We start from the raw sequence: 12,012 nt of genomic DNA on the forward strand, positions 1-12,012 counted from the left end.
TGCAAATAGCACTTCTTAAAATACTTTTAAATAATACTTGGGTCAATATATTTTTAAATATAAATATTATTTATTTCACTTCTTTATGCTATAAATCTCATGTGTATATGTGGGGCTAGTATGGGGCGCTTTGAGAAGTTAGTAAAAAGTTAAATTTTTTTTTTTTGGACAAAAAAATTGACATTTTTGCTAATAAAATTAAAAAGCAAAAAATTGTTACCAAAAGACTCCTATATCACAATTCATTTGTGAAAATCCAAACTCATTTTTTTACTTTATAAATAAGTTTGGATACAGATGAAGTTTGTAATTATTTTTATAATTTTTTTTTAACAATCTAAAAAAGTTTATGTGTTTGGTAGTTGTTAAAAAAATTATTATTTTGTTAATAGGAAAGTTTATTTATTTGCCTTTTTGAAATAGACTTTTGTTTTTTGATTTATTTAACCAAAAAATAACTTCTTTAATTATAAGATAAAAATTGAAAAAAAAAAAAATCCAAATTAGTGTGACTATCATGGTGATAGCACAAATTAACTATGGAATTATTCTATGTCGTGATTAGCATGGTAATACCATGTTATTAACAATGGGTTGATTTATATCCACAAACTACCCTTGGATAAGTGTTATAATGGCATGCTATGATTTCTTGTACTATAACTAGTTGTTCATGAATATCTCATGGATTTGAACCCCCAAAAAATACACCAATTTTTTTGGCTAGAGTTCAATTTGGCTAACACATATAACAAAAAAATGAATACAATTTTTTTTATAATTAATTAAAATAATAAAAATATTATTCTAAATATATATGATTATATTTTAGGTTAGAATTATTAGAAATATTCAACTCAAAATTAATTAATATTAAGTGAAGATGCCTCCAAATTATTTTAACTAAATTTTAAGTGATTTAAATAGATAATGAAAGATAAACTTATGCATACATATGCGACTCGATCCATAAATGGAGGAGGAGTGAAAAACAGACGAGAGAAATGGATATGGAAGAAAAACTTGACTTATCATAGACTATTAAAGACATAATTCTGATATTATATTAGGATAATTTATTGTCTCTATATCTCATCTTTGTCACCTTTACATAGAATGCATTTATGTGACGAGTTTATACAGTATCTCATTATATTATTCAAACTTAGTTAATATATTTCGAAAGTTATCGTTATTTAAGTGAAAATTAATTGATATATACCAGACGCTTTTTCACCCAATATCAATTGATTTCGAGTATAATATTTTCAATAAATCTAAGAAATTATTTAGAATAATCTAAATAAGTGTATTTTTTAATTTTTTACAAAAAATTGTGTAAAAAATAGAGAAGTGATATAATCCAAATAAGTATACTTATCTAAATACACTTATCCAGTTGATGCCAAATAAAAATCCATCCTATTATTTTAGAAAATATTATACGTAAAATAGATTTTTCATAATTTCTTAATAAATAGACATGAAGACATGATTCTCAAATAAGTATATTTATTAATGTTAAATTTATTACATTTGGGTACAGTGATAAATATATATATTTTTATTTTAACCAAAGTGAACAAAAAAAAAACAGGTTTTCAATGGCTATAGAGTGGGACATTTTGCATCACATGGTTGTACAGTCCCCTATCAATATTATTTTTATTTATTTATTCTTATATCTGAAGCACTATTATGGGCTTTTGGGTCCTCATTAGTTTGCCCCATTTATTTCATTCGCGTGTAACTTCCGAACAAAACCTACTGGGAAGGAAGGTCTGGAAAAAATCATTTGCAGAACACACAAACACACACCCCAACCCAACCCCAGAGAGAGAGAGACAACTTCGTAGAACTCTAGAGAGAGAGAGAGAGAGAGAAAGAGAGAGAGAGAGAGAATCAAGAGAATGGAAAGTGGGGAGAGAAGCTAGATAACGAGAGAGAGAGAGAGGGAAGAGAGAAACTGGGTTCTGGTGGGAATTGATTATTGAGATCTTGTCCCTCCTACAATGGCCACCTTGTAGTGGACAAGGTAAATTAACCTCTGTTCAATAAATTTATCACTTCTCTCTTTCGATCTATATATATACATATCTATATCTCTATCAATTCACACTTTTTTTCGCCATTAACGTCTTGTAATCGAGCTTCACTGGATTTTGTTTTCGCTTTTGATAAAAGCGACAGTTTGGTGAAAAAAGTATTCGATTTTCGCTTTAATTTAGAAAAAAAAATAAAAACACTTCTTTTTTGATATATTTTTTTGAAATTTAAAGTTCGCAGTTAGGGTTTTTTTTTTTTGGTTACTGAAGAGATGTGCTTAGCATGTTTCTGTTGTTGGATTTTCTAGGGTTTGTTCGTCGGATCAACGATCACTGGGAAGGTCTCAAATTTCGCAATTTCGGACAAATTGGGGTTCCGATCAGGGCACTGATTGTGTATTGAGGAGGTGAAGTTTAGTTTATTTTAGGGTTTTGTTGGAGTGACTCTGTAATTGTGATGCGAGTGTGTAATGGGCGCAAGCTTCGATCTTTTATAGAATCGACTCAGACTTGGATTGAGTAGATGTGGTGTTGCGCCGTCGGGCATTGAAATTGCATGAGAGGTTGTTTTGGGCATTAAAGAGAATCACTTGTATAAAATTCTTCTTTGTAGGTGAAACCGTTCTGGGTTTTTGCCATTTTTGAGTGTTTGATCTTCATTGGGGAATGCTTTTGGAATTGGGTTTTGGTTATAGAGTGGAGGTGATGGTTCTGTGTTGGCTAATCAGGCAAACCAGAAGATCAGATCGTAGTGGACATTCTTCTTTCCTCAGAAAACCATTTGGATTAACCTAGTTTCAGCGGAATCTGTACCCAAAGAGTTGCATTTATTTGGGCGATTTTCCATCTGGAGTTTGCATACAGAGTGTTATTATTAATATTATACAGTATTTTGGATCAATTAGGTGCTTTAGTAGGCTTTTAACTTTGAAGTGAAATCTGAGCTAATCTGTACAATCCTGTGTACATTTGGAGCTAAAAAAGTAACTTGAATTTGGTGAGTTCTGAACTTTCTGAGTGGTGTAGTTCCGGGAAGTCATGGAGTGTTATTGAAGCTGGAAATGAATGTGGGGATATGGTGCATGGACAGGTGCATAGTTGCTGGTTCCTTCAATCATCGGAACAGTGCTGCTGGAAAGTAACTGAAGCTTTTGTGTTGCTGGACTTTTGCTCTTTTGCTTATTTCAACATTGTGTGCAATGTCTCGCTGCTTTTCATTTCCGCCGCCTGGATATGAAAAGAAGGCAAGAACTGATGACACCGACTTGCTAAAAAAGGTTAATAGTATTTATTGTTCTTGCTACTTTTTTCATTTGCCTACTTTCCATTATTCTTATGTGATTTCCATAAAAAAGGTTAATCATATGCCTGTCCCATACAAAGAACTTGTGTTGCACAGAGCATTTGAGGTCTATTTTGATCTTCATTCCATGGGACATTGGAATTTATCTTTATTCTTTTGCTTTCATGTTGAACTTTAGTTTAGCGCCTTATCATATAACTCCTGCATGTGCCTAAGCGAAGATCGAATGTGCTAGCTGAAGTGCTGGGTTTTCACTTTTTTTGTTGGGGGGAGGGAACTTTTGGTTTATTGGCCATATATATTCATTGTTTTTGTTTATTAGTTATCTCATTGCACCTGCAGGGCTGTTATAATCTGATATATCACATGGGACAAAGACATTCAAGGAACTTTAAAATAGAAAGTGTTTGCATATGCAGAGATTTACATTACAAACTAAGAAAGTTGCCCTTTTCAGCTACCTCTAGATGAATTGATCCGTGATTGCTTCCTTTACTGCCTTTAACACATTTTGTCCTCCTTAGATTTTTGCTGGTTTTCGATCATTAAATATCATTCAGTGCAAAAGATAATGACTAATTTACACATCTTTAGTGGTTGCTCTCCTGCATTTTCACTCTCACAAAATCTCCAGATGGTGAAGATATATGGGTGTTGTCGTGATTGTGATTTTTAATCTTGAGAAGTTAACCAATCTTGTAAGAAGTGCATCATTATGTTAATTGCAGGACTTTCTAGCACCATGATTGGATGATTTTGGTGCTATTCATACATAACAATAAAGAAATTTGATATAGGGATATTGAGCATTCCTTTCAATCTACACTATTTGCACCATGAAGTTGTTTTTAGCTTAAGCATCAAAGTCCTGTCTTTATGATTTGTACGAAATATATTCATATTTGAGTTAGTGAATGAGAGTTCTACATAGCTGGTGAACTTGTGAGTGATTTAGTAGAGGTAGCCAATATCTTTGTTAATAGTGCTCGAGAATTTTGAAAAGAAAAAAGAGGTGACTTTTTTGTACTTATCAAAAAAAAGAGAAAAAGAAAAAAGAAAAAAGAAAAAAAGCCTTTCTAGTTTGTGCTTTGTATTGGCATTAGGCTGAGTAATGGAAAAAAAAGAAACTTTTTAGTTAATATTTCTGGGCAAACTTAGTTGTTTTTTTTCTGTTCTTGAACTGACATTGTGGCAATGGAAATGTTATTAATCATGACTCTGTTGTCATAAAACCTTGGTTAGATTGATACAAAGTTCTCACTAAGATGATATTTTTATTTATCAAATAGCTTGGAATTTTGGAATAAAAGCAAGAGGTAATTCTGCTCCTATAGGCTTTTAAAGAGTCTAAGCCAGAAAACAATGGAGATTTGCTGAAGGTGTGTGTGTTTAACTAATGAATAGAGAAATATTAATATGTACAAGAAAAACCCAAATTTGAAAAGACTGCTAAAGAGTTATGCATTCTATGAGCCATTCCTTCTCGTTCTTAGAATGCGCTTCTTGTAATGATGAAAATTTTGGGGGCTGCTATTACTTAAAAGTGGAAGGATTTTTCTATATTAATTGTGTGAGGAAAATTTTAATATAATACATATAGGACATGGTAAAACCAGACTACATTTTATAGACATTATCGAGCAAGTAATTTTTTTTCCTATTCAAAAATAATATTGAAAGAATTTGGAATGTAATTTAAAACGTAAAAGGAAAATTAATTTGAATATAAGGAAAATTAATGTAACAATTGAGGATCATTTGAATGAGACCTAAGAAGCACGTACACCTGCACAAACACGGGACACAAAATTGAAAAAATTAGGATATGGACATGGTGGGGATATGATAAATATTTATATATATATTTTGTTTGATACGTATATTTGATATGCATATGAATTTAAATTTATGGCATAGAGATATAAAAGGCATTAAGGATGTATTTTTATTTTTATTTTCATTTTCGCTTTCCTACCTCTTAGTTTTCATATACTTCACTTTCTGAAATCAGCTTTCTAAAATTATAAGAAAAGAAACAAAGGTGTCTAGAGCCATGTCCAAACAAAGGACACGTCACATGTGTCCGTGAAGTGTCTTGCAAAAATAATAATTTAAAATTGACACACCATGTGGTGTGTCCCACACGTGGACACATGTGTCCCCGGCATGTTGGTGTCCTATATGTATTCGACACAGACGCGATACCCATTTTAAAGTATCGGTGCTTCATAGTATGAAACTAAATTTATGAGGGAGGTTAACAAATTTGGGAAAACAATAGAAATCTTTATGTATTTGGGCTTGAGATTGACCAAATGGTTCTAAGTGCACAAGGCGGTTGCTTACAACAAGGCTTGGGAGAGGTAGAGGTAGTAGGTAGACAGCCTTTTTCCTACTTTTTTTGTGGAGGCTGATTTTCATAACTTAAACCTACGCCGCAAGGCTGGAACGGATAACACTTTCCATCATGCCATAATAAGTTTGAATTTTTTTGAAATAATTTCCACTTTTCACGAGAGAAAAAACTTTTGCTTTATTTTTATGTATCCAAGGAAGCCAAGTACTGACTTTGTAATTTTCTTTCGTCCATAATGAAAACTGAAGTTACCTGTTGGGTAGCACAGAAGAACATGAGAAATAACAATCGAATATGCAAAACATGAGTCGAAGATACTCATAAAAACAAAAAATGAGAGTTAAAGATATACTTCATATTTAATGTGAAATTTGAAACGGAATCCGACACATATAATTGGTTTTGAGAATCTATATGACTTTGTTCGTCTATGTTATTTGATTTTGAATAGCCTATAACTTGCATTTGAGGTCTGCAAGGGCCAATTTACTAGGGCTTAGTTCCAGATGGGGGCTTCCTTTTCTCATGTGCACCTTCCTTCTGATTTTTGTGCATGACAATGTTGGCTCCTATTTTTTTAATATGGGAATGTTGGCTTCTATTTATATGTCAAGGAGATTGTAAATAAGTACTGTAGAAATCGGTAGAATACTGATTATAAGTTTTTTCCCTGTTTAGCTGACATTCTTCGTTTACTTTAATTAATGATTCAGAATATGAGGATTGTTAATTTCCTGAAGTATTTCATTTTTATTTTTTGGAATTGCCTTACTTGGTGTTGTATAGAAGGTTTTGAAATTTTAGATCATGGGATTTTAGATGGAAGGATTTGTAGTCATTAATTGGTTGGTGAAAGCACGGAGTAATTTGTGAAATTGGATTTGTAGTCAAATTATGGGAAATGTGACAAGGTGAATGATTTGGAAATTGATAGGGATGCCAAAAAAGGAAACTGATTGAATTATGTGGGAAACCAATAGTGCGTGTGAGGAATATGCGTAAAGGAAGCTATTATTATAGAGATTCTTAATTTAGTTATTTATTTACCCTTCAGCCACATCTATTATTATTTTATTTTGAATTTTAGCTTATACTATACTACTTTTCAGAGCATGTGAGCAGGTGAGCATCATGTTTTCTGCTGCTTGTACGGTCCGTACTTCATATTTAAATGTTTCCTGCCCACACTAGTTGTCAAAAAGACCACCTATAATACACAACTGGTTTTGATGGCACCATACAAGTTGTGTACTCATCTTATTGCCATCTCTTTGACCTTGCACTGAAACATTGCCTAACCAAATGGCTACTCTGTTCTTTATTTTTTCACTGACAATCTATTCTTGACATTCTTGAGGCCTCAAATATTCATCAAGATCTTTCAGAGTGACTGAAAAAGTGAATTATTTGAAATGAAGCCACTTTAACGCTCCTTATGATTATGCTTTGAAGCACTGTTTGTCCCCATCCGTTTCAATCACATGGTCAAATATTTTTGAATGCTTAGTTGTGTGAAAGATCATGCTTAGTTGTGATGCTTTTGAACTCATAGGAGCTTTTAAGATTGAAATTAGGAGTTCTCCTTAGCAGTTAAATAATTATGCTTTATCTGGAGGCTGTGTTCAACAGTAATTATGAAATTCTATTTTTTCTTGAATTCAAACCTTTGAATTTTCTTTATACTGCATGGATAGAACTTTTAGGTTTCGTATTATTTTGACCAACAAAATAGACCCTTTTTCTTCATTGGACAATTTAGAGCTGCCAACTTAAAGTCAAGTTTTAAAAGTTTCCAATTGTTCTCAAGGAACATGATTCTGTTGATCTTCAATTAATTTTCAGTCGTAATTATTGTCCTTGAATTCTCTTTATCTGTTTATGATTTTTGGAAATAACTGTTTCCTTTACGCTGTGTTGGGTTGGAGGATTTGGGAAGAGATTTGGAAAGGGAAAGGGAAGGGGAAAAGGTAGGTGAAATGTGAATAAAATATATCTACATTTCACATAGTTTCACACACATTTTTTCTTTCTCTTTCCAAATCCCTTCCCAACTAAACACAGCGTTAGGGGATTGGATGTTCTCTACAATATTTTTTGTTTGATCATACTGCTAATGAGTTCAATAGGTTGTTGTCGCACCTGAATGCTTTAATTTGAACCAAGTGATACTGTCAATCTATTGTTTATAGGATGAATGGAAATGTGCACTTTTACCTTTGTGCAGTTAGAGGTCCAGTTTGTTTTACTTTTTTTTGATATGTAGATGTCCAGTTTGTTTTAAACAGAACCTATGTTCTTACAAATCGTAACCAGATAATCTTGTTGGGATCCTAATTGGGTTCTGCTCAATTTAAATTCTAACCCAAAATTTAGATACCATGAAATGGTGGATGGTCATATGAAGCTGTGCTTGTGATGTCACTTCATTTCTTCAATTTGTTTGATAATTACTTGTCCTATTGTGGTGAAGTAACTCACAGGTGAGTTTTGCACCTGTTTTTGTAGTTAGCAGAGTTGGTACCTTCTCTTCCTCTTGTTCTTCATCTTCTTTGGATACAAGTACAAATTATGGATTTTGGGTTTTTGGATTTGATTGGAGAAGAAATATTAGTGTTACTGTTTACCTGAGGAGACTTGAACTGAGCATTACCACCAGCAACATGCCCTACCAGCTGAGTTAGCTTACGTTTTTATGGTCAGATCATTTCTGAATCCATAGCAGTGGTGGTTTTTGTAGTAGATTTACTGGTGGTGTTTCCTTTCAGTTTGTGAAGTAAATTTATGTTGGTGCAATCAATTGTGATGAATTAATTCTGTTGCTACCATATCACCTTGGTTTGTTTTCAAAAAGTTGTAAATCAGTTTTGATGTCATAATGTAGCTGTTCCAATTCTCCTAAATTCAGCTTTCATGTTTTTTTATTTCACTTGTTATTTTTCATGCTAGTTAGAATCATTTGAAGACTTTTGAGGAGTTTATTATTATTATTATTATTATTATTATTATTATTATTGTGATAAGTAGGATAATTGGGGAGATATCCTTCTTATATCTAACATCCATTTTTTCACAAAGCTCAGTCCAGATTTATTCCCCTTTACCAAATTTTCTTCTAAAGTAAGTCATTTTGTAATTCATGTGAGGTTTTGGTTGTTGGTTGCATGAACAATTTATTTGAAGTCTGTTATGTCGACCTTAATTTGATTCTTAGCATTGACATTTTTTTGAATTGAATGCACCCTTTCTATGTTTTTCAGGAGAAGCACAGAGAAAAAAAGCATAAGAAGGAAAAGAAGGACAAGGAGAGGAGTGAAGGCAAAGAGAAAAGGGAGAAAGATAGAAGTGATGGAAAAAATAGAGAAAAGAAAGACAGGAAGGAAAAACACAGGGACAAAAGGAAGGATAAGGACAAAGACAAAGACAAAGACAAAGACAAAGAAAAAGATAAAAGCAGCACGACAGAGGATAAGAGAATTGCTGGTCAATATGAGAGTTCCAATGGAGAAAAGACCGTTCACAAAGAGAGAGAGTGGGATAAAAGCAAAAGCAGTATTTCAAATGAAAAGAAACATGGTCAAAGTGGAGAGAAGCCTATTCGAAACAACTTTTTGTCTGCGGAGGCTGGGGATTTTAAATTTGTGCAGGAATTCGGCAGGAGGATTAGAGATGAAGAAAAAGGAACTGGGAGCCAGTTGGTTCAGAGACTTCCAGGCACAGAACAGAAAAATGATGAATGGACGGATAGAGTGGCGGTCAGGGATACTGGAATTCCTGTTGAAGGGAAGGAAAAGAAAAAGGAGAAAAGAATTGATAATAGGAAGATTGATGGGCAAGGAATCGGAGGTGAAGCAAGATCTAGTGGCAGTACAGTGGTCCAGAACCTTGCTGGAATGGTCCAAAATAGAGTTGAAGGAATGCCAAGACCATTGGAGAAAAATGTTGAGAGAAGAATGGAAGAGAAAGAGAAATCCAAAGAGAGGGAGGGCGGTGAGAAACGAGGGGACAAGCGGAAGGATAAGGACAGGGAGAAGAAAAGGCATGGGAAAGATAAAGACATGGAAAACGAAAAGAAAAAAGAGGAGAAAGTGAAGGAGAAAAGTGAACATAAGAATAAGGATCAGGATAAATCCAAAGAGAGGAAACAGAATGACCTTCTGGGCACTCAGAGTATTAAAGCTTCACATGTTGCCAAGGATAGTGATAAGAACACTGGTACCACGGGAAATCTCAAGAAAAGAAAAGAATTTGAGGCGAATGGATTTTTACATGGTGAGTTTTAGCACAATTAACCATGATAATAACTGTTCTTATGTGTGTTTGAAACAACTTACGCACTTTGTTCTGAACCAGTGGAGGTAGTGAGACAAGTTTCTTGGCCTAGTGCCAGACCTGACCGTTCTTATAAGATATTTGTCATGTTTGTTCTGATCAAAGAAAACTTTTATATAACTTGGTAGCAACTAACTGGCTGCGTTTATTTCATGACATTTAATGAAATTTTCGAAGCTTGTTCAATTCTTATGACCCTTCTTCTTAGCTTACTAATTTTGCTTCCTTGTTGAATTGCCTTGCAGAAACTGATGTTAGGCCTAATAAAATACCAAGACCCAGTCCTCTTCCATCAACAGAGAATGGAAGGAAATTGGAACCTTGCCAAACTCCCATCCCATTTACTTCTGAAAGGCAGGGGCCACAAAATAGTCTCAGGGTCGATAACAAGGAGCACAAAGTTAATGGTGTGATAGAAGCTCAGTCATTGTCTCTCTCAAAAAAGTCATCATCTGCAACTACACAAGCTGATCATATTGCTCAAGCTTCAACGAAGCCACCCCATCCTGATTGCAAATACTTGAGCCAGGTACTCTCAGTTCCTAAAATGGAGGAATGGTCCGATTTTGATAACCAGGAGTGGTTGTTTAGCAGCAAAGGTTGTTCATCAGAGAAGCCTGACGTGGGATCTGGTGGGGTCACTGAGATGCCAAGTGTATGGGCTGAAGCTCTGCAGATAGAATCCGCTGATATTCTTGCTCTGCCTTATGTCATTCCTTACTGATGGGTATTGATGTGATAGAAGCTCAATCATTGTCCATCTCAAAAAGTTACCATCGGTGATTACACAAGCTGATCAAATTGCTCGACATTCAATGATGCCACCCCATCTTGATTCCAAGTATTTGGCTTAGGTACTTTAATGGTCTAATTTTGATGACAAGGGTGGCTTTTTTGCCCGAGGACCAGAGAAGCCCACAATGATTGGTTGGGCATGATTGGCTGAGGTGAGAGCTCTTCAGACAAGCAAACTAGGTGAATATAGGCAGCATACAAGCACTTGAGAGATGAATTTCTGGTTTTGTTATTGCTGCATTCTTTCATTATGCACTCCTCTGTTGCGGTAAGTATTGTGTGACTGATTACCTTGTCTGAAATTATTTCAAGTGAAATGAAATCTGTTACACACGTTGCTTGCTCTGCAGTAGGTTGGTGTGTATTTGCAGGGGCTAGGATAGAGGGTGATTTTTTTGCCTTCTTGACTTAAACAACTAATTCATTGAAATTGGAAAGATGCCATGAGTTCCCAGAGGCAACAAAGGAGAGAGTTGTTTAAAATATGAGGTGGTATAAGCTTGTGCTATGTTATTTTTTTATTTCCTTAAAGCTGAGCTGCTCTTTCTAATCGAGTGTAGAAGAAACCAGGTGTGGTCTTTGCAACTCCACAATTTTGATTTGTAACATAGAACTCTTATTTACAAGAAATGTAAGATAGAGGGAAACAAAAGAGGTAGCCTCATTCATTTGATTAATGTCATATTTAGTCATTTATAATCACATTTACTTCTAAAGTTTTCTGATAGCTGCTGTATAGTCTGTAGTTTCTTCTCAGTGGATTCTTGGCCCTTTGTTTTCTGTGTTTGGCAACAGTGTTAACCGACTTCCAGATTTGGTATACTATTTCCATTTTCGTGATATTACTGGTTTCTTCTTGTATTCCTTTGATGGCTTAAATGTTTTTTTCCTTCCTTCTCCTTTTTCCCTCTCTGCCACAGGGATGGTGGAGAGGTTGATTTGTTTTGTTTTATTATGATTTAGTTTTTGCATTTTAGTTCTTCATTTGTCCCCTATATTTTGAAGCCTTTATTTCCCGTGTTTGAGCTATTTGTTATTTAGACAAAGTCTTCCAGGTTAGACTAGTCTTTTTGGAAGTGGTGGCGGGTTTGACACATGAAATGCCTGTTGGGTATTCTTTGTCGTGAATATTAGGGGTAGGGTGGGCGCGGGGCGGTTTCGGTCATAGAATTTTCAATCTGCCA

The 12,012-nt window shown here is 34.3% G+C and overlaps 1 protein-coding gene across 1 annotated transcript; it reads left to right on the plus strand.

Moving 5' to 3' along the window:
• The first annotated feature begins 1,695 nt into the window (after positions 1-1,695).
• On the plus strand, positions 1,696-11,530 carry LOC114288701 (uncharacterized). The gene is made up of 4 exons (XM_028232265.2): positions 1,696-2,035; positions 2,354-3,322; positions 8,962-9,973; positions 10,279-11,530. The coding sequence occupies exons 2-4, from the start codon at positions 3,245-3,247 to the stop codon at positions 10,755-10,757; spliced, it is 1,569 nt and encodes a 522-aa protein (XP_028088066.2). The 5' UTR covers positions 1,696-2,035; positions 2,354-3,244; the 3' UTR covers positions 10,758-11,530.
• The last annotated feature ends 482 nt before the right edge of the window (positions 11,531-12,012 follow it).

The sequence above is a fragment of the Camellia sinensis genome, chromosome 6, assembly GCF_055761805.1.
Source record: "Camellia sinensis isolate YWXY chromosome 6, ASM5576180v1, whole genome shotgun sequence".
In the NCBI taxonomy this organism is placed as follows: Eukaryota; Viridiplantae; Streptophyta; class Magnoliopsida; order Ericales; family Theaceae; genus Camellia; species Camellia sinensis.

What these genes read in the sequence shown, in the direction of transcription:
- LOC114288701 (XM_028232265.2), top strand. Translation starts at nt 3,245, where the DNA reads ATGTCTCGCTGCTTTTCATTTCCGCCGCCTGGATATGAAAAGAAGGCA. An exon ending in ACACCGACTTGCTAAAAAAG is followed by an intron (nt 3,323 to 8,961) that starts GTTAATAGTATT and finishes TATGTTTTTCAG; the next exon opens with GAGAAGCACAGAGAAAAAAA. An exon ending in GGCGAATGGATTTTTACATG is followed by an intron (nt 9,974 to 10,278) that starts GTGAGTTTTAGC and finishes ATTGCCTTGCAG; the next exon opens with AAACTGATGTTAGGCCTAAT.